The sequence below is a fragment of the Puntigrus tetrazona genome, chromosome 16 (genome assembly GCF_018831695.1).
Source record: "Puntigrus tetrazona isolate hp1 chromosome 16, ASM1883169v1, whole genome shotgun sequence".
In the NCBI taxonomy this organism is placed as follows: Eukaryota; Metazoa; Chordata; class Actinopteri; order Cypriniformes; family Cyprinidae; genus Puntigrus; species Puntigrus tetrazona.
This window is the reverse complement of record NC_056714.1, coordinates 16,760,962-16,781,427: the sequence shown is the minus strand read 5'-3', so window position 1 is coordinate 16,781,427 and position 20,466 is coordinate 16,760,962. Positions and strand designations below refer to the sequence as shown.

The 20,466-nt window shown below is 38.1% G+C and overlaps 1 protein-coding gene across 3 annotated transcripts in view; it reads right to left on the bottom strand.

The window, feature by feature from the left end:
- Nucleotides 1-20,466, bottom strand: part of galnt1 (UDP-N-acetyl-alpha-D-galactosamine:polypeptide N-acetylgalactosaminyltransferase 1) — a 79,468-nt gene continuing 59,002 nt past the window's right edge. For all 3 annotated transcript variants that reach the window (XM_043261124.1, XM_043261123.1, XM_043261125.1), the window contains 8 exons: nt 15,043-15,250; nt 13,439-13,609; nt 11,510-11,627; nt 11,204-11,384; nt 8,822-8,961; nt 6,909-7,007; nt 6,674-6,808; nt 1-2,160 (listed from right to left, as the gene is read on the bottom strand). In XM_043261124.1, the coding sequence (XP_043117059.1) occupies nt 2,014-2,160; nt 6,674-6,808; nt 6,909-7,007; nt 8,822-8,961; nt 11,204-11,384; nt 11,510-11,627; nt 13,439-13,609; nt 15,043-15,250 (1,199 nt within the window). In that variant the 3' untranslated portion in view covers nt 1-2,013. The remainder of the gene's footprint in view (nt 2,161-6,673; nt 6,809-6,908; nt 7,008-8,821; nt 8,962-11,203; nt 11,385-11,509; nt 11,628-13,438; nt 13,610-15,042; nt 15,251-20,466) is intronic.

The window sequence follows — 20,466 nt, the reverse complement described above, 5'->3', positions numbered from 1 at the left end:
TTGGACTGTAAACTTTCTGTGGTTTATTTCTCCAGCCTGTGGATCATCTCAACACAGGGCTCTCTAACCCACCAATCAGCAGGCCAGACCCTCATCAATTCAACAAAAAACACAAAAACAAAAGACATCCCTTTGACAATTATAAACGCACACACACACACACACACACACTTGTTCACACTCACACATCTCTACACATGATCTTGAGGCCCTGTCCAAATACTTTCAAGATCCTCATCCAACCTCTGCAATGAAACCGCCCTTTTATTTACAATCTAGAATCACTTTGAATCAGACCATTTCAATCTTTTTCAGAGTCTAGAATCTGTACGTACAGTCTTACAATTCAAAATCGCACAATTAAAAAAAACTAAGAAAATCTTTTTTTATGTAGACTATTTTTTCAGAATCTAGATTTTTTTTTTTAAATTTTGAATCTATGTTTAGAGTGTTGAATTGTTTTAATCTCATCTCTAATGTGCATTTAAAATCTTACAATTTAGAAACTAATATTTGACCTTTTCTTATCTTTTTTATAATCTTTTGTTTTAGAATATAAAATCGAAACAATTTAGAATGTTATATTTTTTGGTACACAATGACATATTTTCTGGACTAATGACCATGAAAAAAAAATAAAGAGTACAGATCATTTGAAGTATTTAGACAGGGTCAAGAGTTAAAGGGAAAAATATCCCCATTCCACATGACAAATCTCAAAACAGAGGGGTTGAATTTCTTTTTCCAACCATCTTCAACCATCAAAGCTCAAATGAAATTGTAGACCATTTGAAAATAAAATCAGATGAATGAAATGCAGGACAATCTCTTTAGGCTATCAAAACATCAGTTGAATCTTCAGATGCCAAATGCATTGATGAATGCAAGAAATTCCACACGAAAGTCAGTAATGATTTAAAGTGAACGTAAACAAAGAAAGATATCAGACGAAAGAGCTCTTTCCCCTTGCATGTACGCAGAGACTGAGCCCTTGTCCAGTCGGATGATATGACAGAAGATGATCCATCTCTTCCCGATTAACCCATGTGCTTATGGGTGAACCATGTCAGCTGAATGGCTGGAACCCAAAGGAAGGCAACAACTCAGGGTAAGTTCAGGACTGTCCCGAAATTGCGTGTTAAATTACAATATCTTTAAGAGACAGACTTGACATAAAAAAACAACACCAAACAAGTGAAAAGTGCTTGTACGTGGCACAAAAAATGCAGAAACCAAAAAACTCATCAACCTCCGATGTAGTAAAAAAAAAAAAAGTTACATGAACACTGATGATATGAAAAACATCCTGGTCGGACAGTCGCCTTTTTTTTTTTTTTTTTTTTTTTTTTTTTGCACTGATTATAGATCTATATGGTGATTGATTGTAGGTAGTCCACTGGCTGAGATGAAGATTGATAGACAGGTCAGTGTGTGTGTCGCTGGCCAGTAGGGGGAGACCCTGCTTCAAACGGATAGCCGTCCACAGAAAGGAGATCCATCCTGATATGTGACACACTTGAAATCTCACATGCACACACATGCACTCAGACACACGTCAGCCTCTCCTTCATGTGCTAGATACCCTTCATTTCTACAAGGCTTGAAAATATTTAAATTAAAAAAGGGCAGAACTCCTGTGGAAAACACTGTGACTCACGCATTCCCATCAAGCATACACACACAAAAACACACACACACACACTCGCGCGCGCACTGATACTCTAAAAGGGAGGCGTTCTCGTAAACATAACCAAAATGCCCGCTGCCCCTCGAAAGAGGAGGATAACGGCATCAAACTCAAGTTTCTTTCTCCACAAGTCTTTCTCTCCATTGTTCGTTCTTTTCCTCTGCAAGGTGGAGTGATGGGGAGATTCATATACATATGCGGTTCTGTTCTTTTGAGATCATTTGAAGGCAGACCACCAGGATCGAGAGGAAAGCAGTCCTTTCTCTCACGCTCTCTCCATCGGTGATGGTGTGAGAGTCTGTCCATCTGTCCGTCCGCGTGCGAGCTCAGAATATCTCGGGCAGTGTGACGTTGCGGAGCAGCCACTGCTGCGAGCGGCCCCCGGTGCAGTCCCTGACGCTGGGCACCTGACTGTCGTCTTCAGACGCCTTATCCAAACACTGATTACTGTTCACATGTACCAGGCTCAGCTTCTGCAGGAAGAGAGAGACAGACATGCGCTGTGGGTGAGGCATCAGAGCAGAAACACTGGTTATGTTTAGATCGGAATTGTTGCTATATAATACACGTGGATTTCACTATGCTTTATGTTAAATTCCACAAATAGCACCCAATTATCATCACCCAGCAGTTGTCAGAAAATTGACACATTTAATTATGCACATGTACTGTCTGTGTATCACCAGAAAATGTGATTATTCAAAAAAGTAATAGAGTAAAATAATTGAAAAATGTTTTTTTATTTTTTATTTGCCATTTTTTACAAATAAGATATATATATATATATATACACACACACACACACACACACACACACACACACAAATATATATTACAGTATACTGGGTGTTTAATATATATTATGTACCTACACCATAAATGCAGTTATACCCTTAAATTCATGATATGGGGCAAATGTCCCAGCTGGGTTTTTTTTTAATATATATAATGTAATGTACTTAAATTCCACAAGTGCGGTTTTATATAATGTAATATATAAATGCAAATATAATGTTATTACAGTTCAAATATAATTTTACAACAGTTCAGTAAATAAGTTTATATTGTTTTATATTTTAAACACAATATTGTCTGTTTTTGCTCAGTTTTGCCAACAGAAATATCGCCTATAAAGACTCCAAGCAACACAGCAGTGTTTAGTTTCTCAATGAACATGCATTTTAAACGAATTGGGTTGATGAATCAAATGTCATTTATTCATTTATTTATAAAGTGAAGCTGAATTCCTGAATGAATCGACGGTTTGAATGAATCAAAGACATTTACCACCGGCAGTTTTAGATTCTTATTTAGAGTATTATTTAAAAAAAAGGGCTAAAAAAATTTCAAAGTAATAGTTGAATAGTTATTAATAGTTCTTTTTTTTTTTTTTTTTTAATTATGTCATTTACTCAAACCTGAATTGATTGTTTTCTTTTGTAGAACAAAAAGGTATTTTGAAGACTGTAACAAAGCTATTTTTGGTTATCTCTGATTTCCATTGCACGGATAAAAAAAAAGGAAATTTCTTATTTAAAACACATTTCCACAGACAAATGTAATTTGTGATTTATTTCATGAATTAAGCCACACATCATGTAATTAATCAGATTAAAACATTTTATCGACTTATAGCTCTAACATAAATATATCATTTAAATATTTACATAATGAATACAAAATGTAATTAAATTGTGCCTATATTTTATGAAAAGAAATTTCATGATATACACGCAAACTCTTTTTTAAACCAATGAAAATGTTGCCAGGGGCGGGTAAAAATCTGAAAAACAAATGGTAATAATTTACATTTTTAGACCAATTTTCCTAAAATGTTTCACAGTCCTCTTAAATGCATAAAAGGAGAATTAAAGATCATGTCTGACATTCTGCTTAATGTGTCACAATAGAAAGGAAAGTTCAAGTTGACTGCACTGCATTGTGGGATCCCATGCTGTGAGCTGCTAATTCAGGCAAACGTAGTAGGTCATCCAGGTATTCCTATACTCAGTATTTATAGTGTAATATAATATTACTGATAGTAAGCAGTATGCCACTCTGCGCTATACACGCACGACTGGACAACCTGTGCGCTCCAGGGCAGAGACAAATTGTCGATGCGCAGGGATTGCTTTACAGAGGAGCATGTGTGTGAGTGTGTGTAATGGGCCTTAGGTGAGCGAAGTGCTCTAGAGTTTCAGTCTAGCGGGAAGCATTAAGCCGCACAGATACAATTAGGATAGCGGTGGTACCTATAAGACACACAGTGTAAGGTGTGAGGGCGCGCACACACACGTCGATGAGCTTGCGGAGGTAATGTATGGTAATGCATGCAGGAGAGGTGCTCTCGTTGGCAAGAGATTTCCTGATCGCGCTCACTGTGAATCTCCCTTCCTTCCACTCTGTCTGTCTCTCTCTCCCCACGAGAAAAACAGAACCTTTATCTGACAGTGGAAAGTCTCTGCTCGAGTTCTCTATTCTGTGCAGCCTTCCGTCTCTCCGGGCACCAGGCCAGCGTGGTGGGGGCTTCGAATCTGGGGCGAGAAGGGGGAGGAGGAGGAGGAGGAGGAGGAGGCTTTGGAGTAACAGGCATCTCTTTAAGCCAACAGCAGAGGATTGCAAAAAGCAATCTTCCTATTCCTCCCCTCGGCTAATTCACTCTCCTCAGGCCTGAAGGTGCGTTGTGATGTAGTTTTAAGATTGACAAGAAAGGTGATTTAATCTAACTAAACTAGCATCCCTTCAACAGCATTTATATGGGAAGCCACGGGGGTGTATGTTCATGCACATACATTATGAAAGAAGGATGAGTGGGCACCCTGCAGACAGACAGCTTTAAAGGGTTAGCTGGCTGTCTTTGATGTTGTATGACATATATGAGGCCATTGAGACCCTTGAGGTGAAAATGAAAAGTCAAAAGCACATTTGCAAACATGCATGCATGCATGAGAGAATGGTGCAAAATGTGCAAAACGATTAGATCTACTTGAGGACCTACTGAATTTTACTCGTACTCCAGAGGTGTCCAATTCCTGCTCCTGAAGGGCCATCTTCCAAGAGTTCAGCTCTATCCCGAATTAATCACACTTTAACCAGGTAATCAAGGTCTTCAGAATCACTGGAAACTTACAGGCAGGTGTGTTGGAGCTAAACTCTGCAGGAAAGTGACCCTTCAGGAGTAGGATTGGACACCCCTGGTCTACTCTAATTCTAAACAACTTAGTCTTAAATAGCTAATCAAGGTCTTCAGGATTACTCGAAAACATCTAGGCAGGTGTGATGGAGCAGAGCTACAGGAAGGTGACGGTCCAGGAGCAGGATTGGACAGAACTGGATTACATAAAACATGTTCAGGGAGTATTTTGGATTCAAAACAAATTATGTTCAATCAACAACATCTGGGGCATGTTTTTAATTACCACAACCAACAATGTTTTTCAGTTTGTAAAAACAAATATTTACAATATCTGACTTGCAGGGAAAGTTGAGGGGAAAGACATTAAATAAAAAAAAAAAACAGATTAAAAGCATAAGCTTTTATTTTTGTTAAAACACTATTTCTTCTGTATAATCTATCAAAAATGTGTGTCTTAACTGTAAAGTTGTCAAAATCCGTCCTTTTAGGTATTTTAGGAATCTAATCTTCATGCTTATCAGGCAAAGGGGGTAGCTAAGCCTGCTCTTGGGGGACCACTGTAGAATTTAGCTGAAATCCTAAGTAATCGAGCATGCTAATCAAGGTCTTCGGGAATACTAGAATATCTAAAGGGGTGTGCTGAAGCAGGCTGAAACTAAACTCTGCAGGAAGGAGACTCTCCAAGATCAGGATTGGACAGATTTGGATTGGGGGCTTGTCCTGGATAAATTCAGGGAGTATTCTGGATTCAAAACGAATTAAGCTCTGACAGCAACATCTGGGCCAAGTTTTTGATTACCACAAGGAGCAATTTTCACTTGTCCATGTTTGTAAAAACAAATATTTACAATATTTGACCTGCAGTGGAAGTCAAGGGGGAAGGCATTAAAGAGGAGATTAAAAGCATGAGCTTGTATTTTTGTTAAAATTCACATTCATTTTTCTGTATAATTAATACCAAAGTTGTCAAAATCAGTCTTTTAACAACCATTTCAGGCATGCTCATCAAGCAAGGTTTTTTACCGGGTTAGCCAACCCTGCTTCTGGAGGACCCCTATCCTGCAGAATTTAGCTCAAATCCTAATCAAACGAACCTGAGCGAGCCAACCATCCAATTAAGATCTGTAGGATTACTTGGCAAGAATCTTGGACCAGGGCTGAAATTGAAGTCTGCAGGAAGGTAGCCCTCCAGAAGCATGTCAATTTATGCAGATAAGATTAGCTTGCAATTTCGGTCTTTTAAGACCAGGACACAGGTGCTGTAAGGAGGGGAAAAGATAGGACTATTCTAAGGGCCTGATGATGGAAACTATTGATGGATTTCTACTGGGGAGAATGCGGTCGCAATTTCTCCCATGGGGGAACTGCCAGGACACACCAAGATGATGCCAACCAACCAGCAGCGACGAAAACCAAGAGTGTTTTCGCTTCGCGTCAGACAAAAAAGCCGAGCTCAAACACAATGCACAGATTACAGCCAACAGCAAACTTAACACATGCATTCTGCCCCTGCATGAAATGAGTTAGCTGTCTCTATCAGCAGCTATCGATAGTAAAAATTCATCATTCCATATATGAGAGAAAAACAGGTATATGGAATGTAAACAAAGCAGGCCTTGAGTAGAATTTCGAATATCAACATCGTGAATCGGGCCAACGAGAGGTGCTGAGAATCGTCGAGTGGAACACACCAAACCGACTAGCCCAACCATTGCTCGCCGTCAGCCAGACGAGAGCCGACGGCCGACCGTCAGCTTGGTGTGTCCCGGAAAGTATTGTGTATTTTATCCTGGTGTAATGCTTGCCACATAGAACAGTAATCGGGATCTGTTTCACAATGAAACACTTACCACAGGGTCATATTCCCAAAGCTGGTTGCCTTTCAAGTGATGGCACTTGAGCATCATAACGGGACCATTGAGTTTGGACACATCCAAACAGAGGTCATCAGTCCGGATCTCTTTATTGGCTGTGTACGAGAAAACCTAAACGGTGCGGAAAAGGTCACAATACCTCAGTGTCATACATGTCAGGCATCAACAGGATAACTCTAACAAAGTTTGTTTTAAAAATGAGAAAGATGACCTGGTTGCCGCCCATGCCATGACAGTTGAAAATGCCCACTTTTTCATTCTCTTTCCTGGCCATGTTATCCAGACACTGGTTAGTCTCCACATTACGGATCTGCAATTGGACAGATCACACAAATAGATTAGACACACTCAAGCAGCTCTCCTGCATGAATAAACAGTCACGTCTCTGTCTGAGTGTCAAACATGGTTAATTACCCAAAGCTTATCGCACACCAGGGGGGAGTATCGACGAACTAAGAGACAACTGTGCCAATCAAATACACAAACACACACATACACACATAAATGTGTACTTGATGAAAGACAGCAGATGAAAGACAAGACAGCTCGCTGCTTTCATCCAAAACACTGACTTACACAAACATCAAGATCAGTGGGGCTTAAACCACGACAAACACATTTAACAGCTTCACTGCTATTATATTTAGCCAGTGTTTCATGCAAATGCTGATTTAATATTTGTCTGTTTAAATAATTCTGTTATACTGATTGTAATGCTCAGACCCTTTTTCAAAAGGTTTTACAGTCATTCAAATTCAAAATAACTGCACTTCAGATTCTTAAACGGTTAAGACTACTATTTTGATCGCATTTTATTCGGATTCATTATGTTATTTTCACTTGATACTGTAATATCCTTACTGTCTCTGTTAATGCTTCTTCATACAAGTAACTCTTCTGCAAAAATAATACATGAAAAATAAACATAAGGGTCCACAGTATCAAGTTGAGTGAGTTCGTTCAGCAGAATGCAATGACAGGAAGCACCGCACTAATACATTTTCAGTCAGATACAAAAAAGAAGGCATGGAGTGAAAGATCGATCTTGGGATTTTACCCAGTCTCTCTTACTGCTTTATATCATTGTGCTAGCTATTAAACCTTTTCATGCACCACCGTTCAAAAGCTTGGTATCTGTAAGATTTCTTGTTAAAAGAAACGAATACTTTCATTTAGCAAGAATGCATTACATTGATCATAGGAAATTAAAGTCTTTTACACTGTTACAGAAACATTCTATTTCAATTGAATCCTGTACTACTGAACATTCAATTGATCAAAGAATCCTGAGAAAAGTAGCATGGTTTCCATAGAAATATTATGCAGTACAACGGTTTTCAACATTGCCAATGAATAGCAGAATCTGAATGATTTCTGAAAGATCATGTGACATTGAAGAGTGGAGCAATATCTGGAGTAATGTCACAAGAATTAATTACATTTCAAATCTATTAAAATAATTCTAATATTTTATAACATTGTCATACAATACTGTATTACTGTATTTTTAAGAAAATAAATGCAGCCAAGTCGAACAAAACCTAAACTTTTGACTGGCTACACATGGAACTTTATTGTGACGTCATATCCTCCATGTATTATTCTGTCTGTGTCCTTTCTTACACCTTACAATGTCACCATCAGTGGCGAGGAGAGACAAAGATGAGCTAAAAGGGAATGAACCATAGACAGCACAAGGAAGATAGAGCCTTAACCAGTCAGAAGTACAGACAGACTCCGTTCTGAGCGAGTTTCAGACATCAGAGATGACACGCATGTTTTATTCATAAGAACGTCTGAAAAAGAGAGAGGCAGCGATGGACAGATGGAACGAAAGGGTGAGAGACAGAACAGGAAACAAGACGATGACAGAGGGAGAGCAGACCAGGAGAGAATAAATGTCTCTCATTTCCTGAACACAGTGACTGGAATGAAAAAAAACCCAAAAAACAATCAATTCCTGTGACACAGTCAACCCCGAGAAAAAGAGCGTCCCTGGCTAATTCACACCTGCGCTTCTTTAACACATACACGCACACAGAAATGTGTTTATCACACCAGGCAGTGATTTCCCTTTTTTTTGCTATCAGCATGAGTGTGCGTGTGTGAGAGAGCGATACGGACCTCTCCGAGCGAGTAGTAGTGGCGTGGTATCTGGGAGTCCGGGTAGACATTTTCTAGGTACCAGGAGAACGGCTTACACTGCAGTCTCTGTCTCAGGGATGTTCTGGATGAGATGTCTCCATAATCCACTTTCGTCACACCTGAAACAAACAAACACATGACAATGCTAAATGCTTAATAAACTTTAACATTTTTGATTTGCTAAGGTTTCACTATGTTGTTTATGGGGCATTTGGGGTAGTTCATAGATATTAATCTTTTCAACACAATTACTGCCAGTTATGTTTTATGAAGACTTTATGACTTCAAAATAGGCAAAATAGTATTACTATTGTTAAATAAAACAATTAAAACGAATCTCGCTTGTTAAATGAATTGAAGCTGAAATAAGATATTCATTTATTTATCATTGAGATTAATATAAATACTAGCATAACTAAATTTTTATTTAGAATATATAATTTTAATACTATATAAATAACACAAAACAGAGTGAAAGACATGCATCAAAATATTTATGAAATCTTTAAAGATTTGATTTTTATTTTAAACTTCATCAACATTACTTTTTTGTCCACTCAGATACATATTAAATTTAATTTTGCAAAACATATTTTCTTCAGAGGACAACAACTGTATACCATACATGTATACTGCATACTGGAGACTAGAGCTCTATTTCAGTGTAACTGTTTTATTGTTCCCCAGACAAATGCCTGCAAGCCTGATCGCTTACAAATATAATAATACACTTCTCCTCCACAAACATCCTGACTTGTGTTGTCATTCATATTTGTAGCACAAATGCTAAAGGACAAGCTACAGGCTGAAGTTTGATACTGAAGGTTAGGGTTTTTTGTCCAGATGCTTGCCTTTCAGTCCTAACAATAAAGAGAGAGTATACAAAGGCAATTGTGTAGAGGAGGGAAAGAATAACACGATACGCACACAGTCACACAGATAGCTCTGAGCAGCATTGGACACTATTGACAGTGACATTAATATCTATTATCCAACATCTCCTTCTGAGTCAATACGGCTCCAGTGCCCAAGAGCGCTGACAATACACACACACACACACACCCCATTAAAGAGACAGACATCGAGATAGTCGTAGAAAGACATCAAAACAGAGAAAGGCAAAGAGACGAGACTGAGAGAAGATAAGGAAATGTTATTTCAAAAATTGCCAATATTGTGTCCTGCTATATCCTGTCTCCCAAAACATTGATGGCATGTGTTGTATGAGTGAAATGAGTCAAAGTGCAATTCATAACATAAAACAAGTAAATGTTACATTCTTATTGTTGCCACAAAGAAAAAGCTTTTTTGGATTTTTTGGCTTAAAACGATTATGAAAACAAGATTATCCAGATAGAACGATTATTGTGCTGCATTTCATTTCGTAACAATGCCCACATTTTGTCTTGTGTTATAAATCCAGCACTCCTTTTATTAACTGCAGTGCTCTTTTGGCCCTCCATAATTGTCATAAAATAATTGTTTTTGTTTTACTATGGGATGTGCTTGATATTTAATTTTCTACTTACATTAGTATTATTTTTTCAGCTTTTTGTATATAAATTGTAGAATTGAGAATGAAAAAAATTCTATCATTATCTATAATCATATGTCATTATTGTAAATTAACATAGCTTTTTACTGAAATACTGTAATACCCGTATACCATTTCTGGCAATTTGCTCTCCGATAATCATGTTTAATATTGACCAAAAAATTGTTATCATGATTTTTTAATAATTAGGCATCCCTAGTCATTATTATTTTCCTCAAAAATAGGTTTGGTTACTGCCAGAGTAATGCTAGTGCGCATAGAAGTAATGGGAACTGTTTATAAACATTTGTGTCTGCATTCAAAAACCTGCATGAAGTATGACTACACTGTACATTATATGTTGTATTAAGCCAAATTGTTTTGAACAGTAAGTTTTTTCTTTTTTTTTTTTTTTTTTTTTACAAATTCTCTTCTACTCAACAAGCCTGTATTTATTTGATCCAAAATACAGCAAAACAGTTGAACTATTAAATACAAATTGCTAAAAATGTAGCTTTAAAACCACAGGAATAAATTACATTTTACAATACAGGCAAATAAATATATTTGATATATTTTTGATACTTTGAATCAAATAAATGCAGGCTTATTGCGCAGAACAGAATTCTTTAAACAACATTAAAAATGCTATTGTTCCAAACCTCAGCATTTTGACCGGTAGTGTGTTATATATTCGCACTACCGGTCATATACACTACTCGCCTATATAGACTGAAATAGCATGCAGTGTTTGCATTTCTGAATGTTCAAACTTAACTGTGTATCTGTTTATGTTGCAGATGTGTAGATGTGCAGATGTGACTGACCAGGTGAGATGATGTAGAAGAAGTTCTTGAACTCATCCATCCAGACCTCCGCCAGCCGTCTGTTGTTTTTATTGATGATCTGCCCAGTTCCACCGGGGAACGTGTACGGCGTGGCTTTACGGAACACGTGACCGACGTGAGAGCACGTGACGATCTCAAGCGTCCCCCCACATTGCCAAATCTGATAAACAAGGACAAACATTACTTCTCAGAGTAAGAATACATTTCCAGTAACTTTACACGCACTATATATGCACGAGTGGAATTGCGGTGGCTGAATATTATAACATCAGCGGCGAGACTGACCCTAAACGAGATCTCCAGGTTCTCTCCTCCCCAAATGTCCATGCCTGCATCGTACGTGCCAATCTCCTGAAAATAATCTCTGTCTATAGAGAAGAGACCACCTGCCATAGTGGGGGTCCTGACAGACGATGCAAAAACAGAAAGGAAAAAAAAACACAGTTTAATTGCAAAACAGGCCTTCAGGGGAATGATCATATCTTATTAAAGCAGCTCTTCCTCTCCTATTGACTCTGTTACAAACAAGCACGTTTCGTGTCACTCAGGGGAATGAGATCTTCAGTAGAAATGACATGTTTACATGTGCCTATTTTGGCAACAACATATCCTTCTTTAAATATCTTTTTGCTCGTGTTCGTCCATTTCCCTCAGCAGGCGCTCTCTGTTCTTTCCTGTTTTCCTTCCATCCATCCCCTGCAGCACGTCTTATTCACAGTCATGTTTTCCTCAAGTAAGAACCTGTTGTTGTTATGCTCTCAAGTTGTTTTCATGCAGAGAACCAGGCTCTGAAGTAAAAAAGGAGACGAAGTAAACGAGGGGTCGTGAGGGGAAAAATACAAAAACACAGAGCGGAGTGGCGTCAGAGCGTTCTGATAAAAAAAACAACGTGCAGCTCTGAAAAACAGGATCTGTGAAGAAATCAAGCAGTGGAAGGCTAAGAGCTACTCTGTTCTTGTAGTTATGAGGTGAGCAGGTAAACACACTCTCCTCTCGGCAAAGTGCCGGTGTGGATTAAAACTCCCCTCGTCTTTGTGTTAACACCGACGTTTAGCTGCAGGGCTGGAGAAACGGTTTTATATTCCGCAGCTTTAAGTTGCCTGTGAAATACCTTTTTAAAAAGGCAAAAAATAAATAAATGTTGAATTTACATTGCCTACTGTTCAACACACATACTCTGCGATTCATTGTGACGTGGCGCATCTGAAAAAAAAGCTGTGTTCGAAACGGAACACTAATGTGCTGTACACAGTCACTATTGATCTGCTTAGTTCAAAAATGTGGAAACAATATGTCAAAATAAAGATTTACCACATTGGTTAGTTCATTAACTAACTAATAAGATTAATAACAGTACAACAATACATTTATAACAGTAGTCCTACATTGCTCACCAAGGCTGAATTTATTTGATCAAAAATACAGTTAAAAAAAACTGTTAGCATTACTATTAGTTTAATACACAAATGTTCCATTCTCTGTATTATAAAATGTAATTTATTCTTGTGAAATATTTATTAAATATGTGCTGCTTAAACAGATTGTTCACCCAAAACTGAAAATTCTGTCATTAATTACTCCTGTTGTTCTCAACCTGTAAGATTTTCATGTTCGGAAATCTAAGAGCTTTCTCATCCAGTATACACAGCAACGCAACTGCTTTATGGTACTCATGTGAAAGCATGTCAAAGACTGACACAGAAGAGAAGTAGCTCTTGAATAAAGATGTTATTTTAGTTTTCTTCATGCAAAAAATAAGTATTCTCCTAGCTTCATTACATTAATGTGATAGTTCCTTTGCGGTCTATGCAGGGTCAGAAAGCTCTTGGATTTCATCAAAAATATCATTGTGTTCTGAAGATGAGCAAAGGTCTTACAGGTTTGGAACGACGTACGCTTAAGTAATGACAGTATTTTCAGTTTTGAGTGAACTATGCCTTTTTTAAGCTTGTATGATGAACAAATATGCTTTTATTTGAAAAGCATTTTTTGTAACAATAGAAATGTCTTTGTCTTTATTTTCCCATTTGTTTTGAGGAAACCCTAAAATCCTAAACGTTTGGAATGACACCAGGGTGAGTAAACAGAACTTTCATTTTTAGGTGAGCTGTCCTTTTAAGACAAGTTAAGTTGTTTAGTACCGGTAAGTTTTATCACAGCTATTTAATTCTGATTCACTCATCTAACTGAATGATACACATTTGAGTTTGTTACCTGACAGGCAGCGTTCTGTCTCCTTTTCTGCGATCCATCTCTCTCTGTGGTACCGGATACCAGCGGAAGTTCAGCTTCCAGTTGAAGCCACCATATGTCATATCAGAGCCTGCCATGTACTCAAACGTGTCATCGCTGATCACGTCAATGATGGGACACACCACGGTTTTCCTGTGAAACACACGCACACAAGTGATATTAGCAATACGCTGCTTTGACCTCATCTACCTGAAAGAATGAGTTTTATCCGCCACAGAACATCTCTCAAACAGATGCAGACACAAATCAGAGGGACGTCTCTCTAAACTTGTGTCATCAATCAACTCCAAGCAGCCCACTGTGATGCTAACCCAGGCGATGAGGATGGATTGCGCACACTCTCACACACACACACACACACACAGGCACCGCAGGCATACTTTCTTTTCCTAAATTCAGCAGACTGAAGCTTCATCTGCTAATGATGCCCCAACAGGCCGCCCGAGGCAAGACAACACAGAGAATCAGCATGTGTATGTGAGCATGTGCGCATGTTTAGAAGAGGGGAGAAACACTCTGCATATATCTTCAAAGAATCAAAATCAGATGAAAGTTAGTTCATGTTTCTATACCCTACAAGTCCTCCATTTCAGACACAAATGCAGCCTAAGGTGAAACCCAACTACAAAAATGTAATAAAGGCCTGAGAAAAAAAGAAAAACTCTAAAAGCTATTGATCGCTCCGCTCACTGCAAACCAACATGCCAAAAGGGCGGAAAAGAAAGTGTGTGCGAAAATGACTGGTTTGTTTTTATGTTCCACCACAAATTGCAGAAATGAAATGAAAGGCATGTGCTGGGTGTAACATTTTTTTTGTGTTTGTGACCGCATATATATCTGAGCCATAAACCCACTAGCGGAATGCTATTTCCCAACTAGACAACTAACAGTAATTCAGAAGAGGGGAAAAAATTATAATCTTGCGACATCACATATAAATACCTCACACTCTACATTTGTAAGTGAGTGACATATTAGTCAGAGTCTATTATATCTTTGAACATGCACACTCAGTTTTGAGGAGACGCCAGACTGAAGAACATCACATCTGGTTAGTGTACTATTGGTGCAGACCAAAACACACCCACCCACACAGATATGATGTTATCCACTGTCACTGTGTTTCTATGTGTCTATGGAGATTTATCCTCTAAATTAAAAATGCATACCAGTCCCTCCAGCTTTTTTTGTGATACCTCGATTGCTGAATACAATGCGAAATAAACAAAATGTCCACCCTTTAACCGCAAAAAAACATTACAAAACATGTAACATTAAATTAAAAACATCTAACTGAACTATCTCTAATTTAAATTTGCAATGCATTATGTGTATCCGTCTTGCAGCGCTTTGATGTCATACACTGATTAATCGCTGCAGCGCTGCTTCAAGTCGAACACACCTATTATTTTACCCTGCGTAATTTACATGATCATTTTGTACAGTTTATTCACAAAAATAGATGCCACGTACTATTATATCACATATCCAGTGTATCCAGCAGCGCATACTAGGGTAGAAAAGTCAGCTTTGGACCCTAGGGTTACAATGTTGAAAGTACTTACTTGTCGATTTTGATGCGAGCGAGCAGAGGCTCCAGCCAGCCGGTGGTGCATTCACAGTGGGCATCCAGGAAGGTAATCACCTGACCTGTGGAGATGGACGCCCCCTTCAACCGAGCGCGAATCAGGCCCGAGCGCTGCTCCATCCGTACCACCCTGACAGGAACCTCCAGCTTCCGCACATACTGCTCCAACTGCCTCTTCAAGAAGTCTACACACAAACAAAGATAACAAACAATTATACACATATACATAGATTACCTACATCAAAATCACATCTTCGCTCAATATCCATCAGTGGATGTTTAGCGAAGCGAAACCTCTCTAGCTGCAAACCACATGCATATATAGCCATTGAACTGAAGATTTGGGTGGAGCATATAATAATTAGGAGAACATTTATAACTGATTACCTCTCTCCAACTGCATGAACATTTTTCAACAGTCTACCAATGCCTCCAGAAAAATGATAGTTTATTTTGCCGTTAAAATGTTATTTTTTCATGTGGCTGGCAACAACACTTTGTTTTTTCATGCTGAATTGAAATATAATGATTATTGCCCAAAAAGGTGTGCGAGAGGGCATGTTTTGTTTTTTTTGGACTACGGGAAACCTTTCTATAATAATTTCCCCTCACTTCAATCATTAATCAAGTATTGCTCTACATCAGCATCTGCTGTGGGCGGTTCGGTTCATGCTGCCAATGACTCCAACGCTTTAACACAGCTCATGTGGAACAACATCCTCAGCTTCAGCAGCAACCTTTAAATACGGATCTAAAGTTACTGTGGTGGGATACCAGCCCTGTCTGTTTTGATCCAATAAGCCAGTTCAAAGCCACTGAATGGCCTGACATGATTATTCAGAAACACAAAGGCCAGGCTGAAACTGTGAAACACTATAGAAATACGCCTGTGAAACGTCAAAATTCATTTACAATTACATTTATGGTTAAGATGTATTTTGTACGTCACTGGTTTTTATCCTATTTGACTCAAAGGCCTCCTGTTGTCCAACACGATTTTCAGAGCCATTAACATCCTGCTGATTTGAAACAACATGCAAGAGTAGAATGACAGGATTTTCATGTTAGTGTTAGAGATTATTTTAACAAAATCAACAAATAAAATCTGTAAACTGGTCCAAATCTGTCCAAAAAAAAAAAATCTATGTATGGCAAACACGCACCCACAGATTCAATCACAAGCCTTTAAGAGATCTGACGGCAGGACACGTCTGTGCAATACAGTCTCAGGGAGGGTTTATCTGATCTCTCATGCTTTATTTGAGGTGTGATATGTGGAAAAGAACACTCTGAACTATAAAGACAGCAGGAGCAGCAGGGATTTCTCATGCCGACGACCCCCCTAAAACACTCCAGAAACAGAAAGCCAGATTCACATTCAGTCAGGAAACAAAACCTTCATTTTCTTCATGTGTCTTATTAACTTCTTCACAATTCCAGACAACCTGACATCCATCCTGCAATATTTCCCACTTTAAGGTGAAAATATGTCACTTTATGCAAATTAAATGCATCGGAAACTCCATTACATGTTGTATAAAAGAAGTCAAATGGATGCTCCACTCATCACTCTCTGCATCCACGTGAGCAAATCTATGCACACGTAAATCAATATCCTGCCTTATTCCTCTAGTCGTTTAAGTGGAAATAGAGAGGAGGAAGAGAGAGTGGGCGGAAAGAGAGGGAAGGAGAACGAGAGAGGACATCATTAGAGGACAAAATTGAGCGGCAGGAAGATGAGAGGAAGAATTTGGGTCTTTATCTCTCCACAGGAGAAGCAGATTAGCACAGATGAGGGAGGAGGGGGGCTGGCAGCTATTCTTATGCAGGACGTGACCTGCGCAGTCAATCTATTACCGACTGAACTGGTGCATGTGTGCGTGTGCGTGACAGAGTGAGAAAAGAAGACATCGATGTGTCTTTTTTGAAACTGTCAAAAAATGTTGCAGTGGTTAGACAGGAGTGTGTGTTTGTGTGTGTGCACCACATGCTTCAAATGAAGCTTCAAAGCACTCTTGGATGAACAATCTGTCAAAGTCTCTGCAGTCTCTCACCTACAGACTAAATTCTGATGTGGCTACGTTACAGTTACTCCATCTGCGCTTTTTCTGTAATGACGGGACTAGTGTTGGTTTTATGCTGAGGTAATAATGCTTTCAATGTCCTACCTCTAATCTTAAAGGCACAGTTCACCCAATAATGAACAGTGTGTCATGCCCACTGTCCTGTTGTTGCAAACCTGTTTGACTTTCTTTCTTCTGTGAAATACGCAATAAGATATTTTGATAAATGTCTCAATGTGCCAATACAGTAAAAAGTCAGTAGTACAGCCATATATGAAATCACTTTCAACCCATGCTGCTTTCTGTTGATAAACATTACAAATTTGACTTGAAGCTGATGCTAAAATCAAAATTCCTGACTGCACAGATTACAACCAAAATGACTTGATTCTGACCATGAACAATTTGACGAACAATGATAAATGTGACATTTACAGTTTTTCAAAATATTTTAGGGTGAGTAAGTAATGATATCATTCTTTGCATATATTTTATTAAGCTGTCTTGTGAGGATGCTTGGGTGGTCCTCACAGAAGAAGTGATTTTAAGTTTTATCACCATTGTATGGATATTGTGTAGGCAAAACCTAACACACACACACACACACACAAGCACACTAAACATACACATAGTCTACTGAGAATACAAACACACATGCAGCACAGTAACAAAATCACATTGCCAAAACAATACTGGTGCGTAAACAAGACCCAATAGTAGAGTACTCAACTTCCTGCAGTCGACAACACAAATGCAATATGAACTAACATGTGTACAATAATAGTACAAGAAATGGTATAAAGCACAAACACACCTATGAATTGGCTAATGAAGAATAGATTTAACTTTACTATTTACCTTCCATTACAAACCATATATCTGATAAGGGAGAACGTAAAAAATACAAAAAGAAACCATGAGAGAAAAAGAGAATCAATCGAGTGGAAAAAAACAAAAGACCAAGAGAGAAAAGGGGATAACGTTTTTTTTTTTCTCTAGTGGGTCCTTCAGATAAATAGTGCTCCTCAGAAACTGTAAGGTCAGCGTTTCCAATGAATGAAGGTTTGAAGTGAGCAGATATTCACTGATATAAAACAGAACAAGCCAGTTTTATGCTTCAAACTACTGAACACGTTAAATAAGCTTTTTATACTGTAATAGCCTAGGGATTCTCAACCATTTTTTTCAGTTAAACCCCTTAGACCTAAATATTTTTTTTTAATTTTCCCAGAGGATTTACATTATATTTCGAACTTATTATTTAAATTTTACATTGTCATTATTTCATTAATTCTTAGCTTTTCATCAGCTCACAAAGCCCTTGCAGTTCCTCATGAGTCCCTCTTCGGGAAATGCACTGTTTATCAATTGAGCTCAGTACTAAAAAAAAAAAAACGATGTGGGTTCAAATCTGTCTCACAACGCTGACAATCTTGTTTCTTCCTCCTCTTCTCATCCTATTAAAACAGTAAGCAAGTGTCCTGTTCGATGTAAGTTTTTGCGTGTGTGTTTGGGTCATCACATCACAGCGCTGTCAGCAGTTTCGTTGGCTGCTGTCTGTGTTTGCGAGTGAATGTTCACCCTGGAGCTGTACACCCCGAGCCGGGTCACATGGAGCACTCGTGCAAGGCTTTCAGCAGCCATTGCAATGACGCCGGAGGGCAACAGAGTCACGCAGGGGTCATGTATGCAGAGGTCAGAGCACTCCGGAGCAGCTGCCAACGAGACCAACGCCAGTGAAAGACCCACAGGACACATTTCCACATTTCAGCTGAAACGCTCCTGACCTCTCGGGCCACGAGTCAGTGGGATTTGCAAGTGCAAAAACTTGGTGGTTCCCTCAACACAGCCTACAAGAATAAACTTAAACATGAATATATATCAGTGTAATTTTGGTTTACTTAAAGGAATAGTTCACCCAAAAATGAAAACTCCCCTTCGAGTTGTTCCAAATCTGTATGAATTTTCGTTGTTTTGCAGAAACACAAAGGAAGATATTTTTAGGAAGTTTGCAACAAGGCTATTTTGGGCCACCATTGACTTCCATAGTATTTTTTTCTACTATGGAAGTCAGTGGTGACCCAAAACATTCTGGTTACAAACTTCCTTCAAAATCAACGAAATGCATACATTCATTACTGCGGTCTACACCAATTTGATATACATTTAAAACAGCATGAGTTTGAATCAACTTTGAGTGAACTTTAGACTTATTACAAACTTGAACTGGATCTTTATTTTAGATCTCTTTCTAGAAACTGTCATTACTGAACATTACTAGAAGTAAATGACTATTTTATAGGATCATTACAAAATAATGATATTAATTCAGTTTATTTTTAAAAACTATGCCTTGCTAAATGCGATTAAATATATATTAATAATTAAACAATATATATAAATCATTTATTGTCAGATCTTTTTTACCTTCTTGTCTCATCTCCAAGCTCTCTGTTAATGTTCAAAAATAAATAGGAAACTAATGGTCAGATCTACAAAATGGCAAATTAGCATTAGAGTGCAATTCCATGAAAGTGGCAATAAGAGGGGAAAATTCTGAGGGTGATTTACTGACAATGCACAAATTAAAGAACAGATGCGGCAAAGTACTTTAGGACATGCTCTTTATGAAGATTTAAATAAAGCTGCAAATACCAGAAATTTGACAAGCACAATTGTTAGTAAATCGTTTTGCACAATTAATTTTAATATCTCCTCCCATAAATTTTGCGCCTAAAATGGAAGTTCCTACAAATGGATATTCTATAATGTCAGACACAAAAATAACTGTCCAAACCTTTTCAGTGCTAATTCTTCACTGTTTTTGGTTGTGTCACCGCCTCAACATCAATGTTGGGGGATAGACGACGGCAGTGCAGTGATGGAGAAAATGATTCAGGGCTATGGAAAAAAAGATGTCTGCAGAAACAAGTGCAGGTCTGTCATCACCTGGATTGAAAAATTATACTAATAAGTACGACACCAGCTAAATCAGATTTCCCAGGATTCACTGCAGAGCAGGAGAAATGCTTGTGATAATTTGATTTATCTATTGAAATTAGTCATTTTGACATTTTAATGAGTTTTAGAGTAAGGTGTTAGGCTCAATAGAATAATATATATATCATTTAGAAGTTAATCAAATTTAAACCACAGCGAGCGAGATGCACAGTACATAAGAGAGCTACAAATATGAAGAGTCTTTACACCTTTTCTTTGTTATAACAATTATTTGATTGCTCTTGAGTGGTTCTAATACCTCTATTAACGACTTGCATATTCAAAGATGTAATAAAATTCTGGCCAGTACCAACAAGCCAATAATTATTTTCATGTTA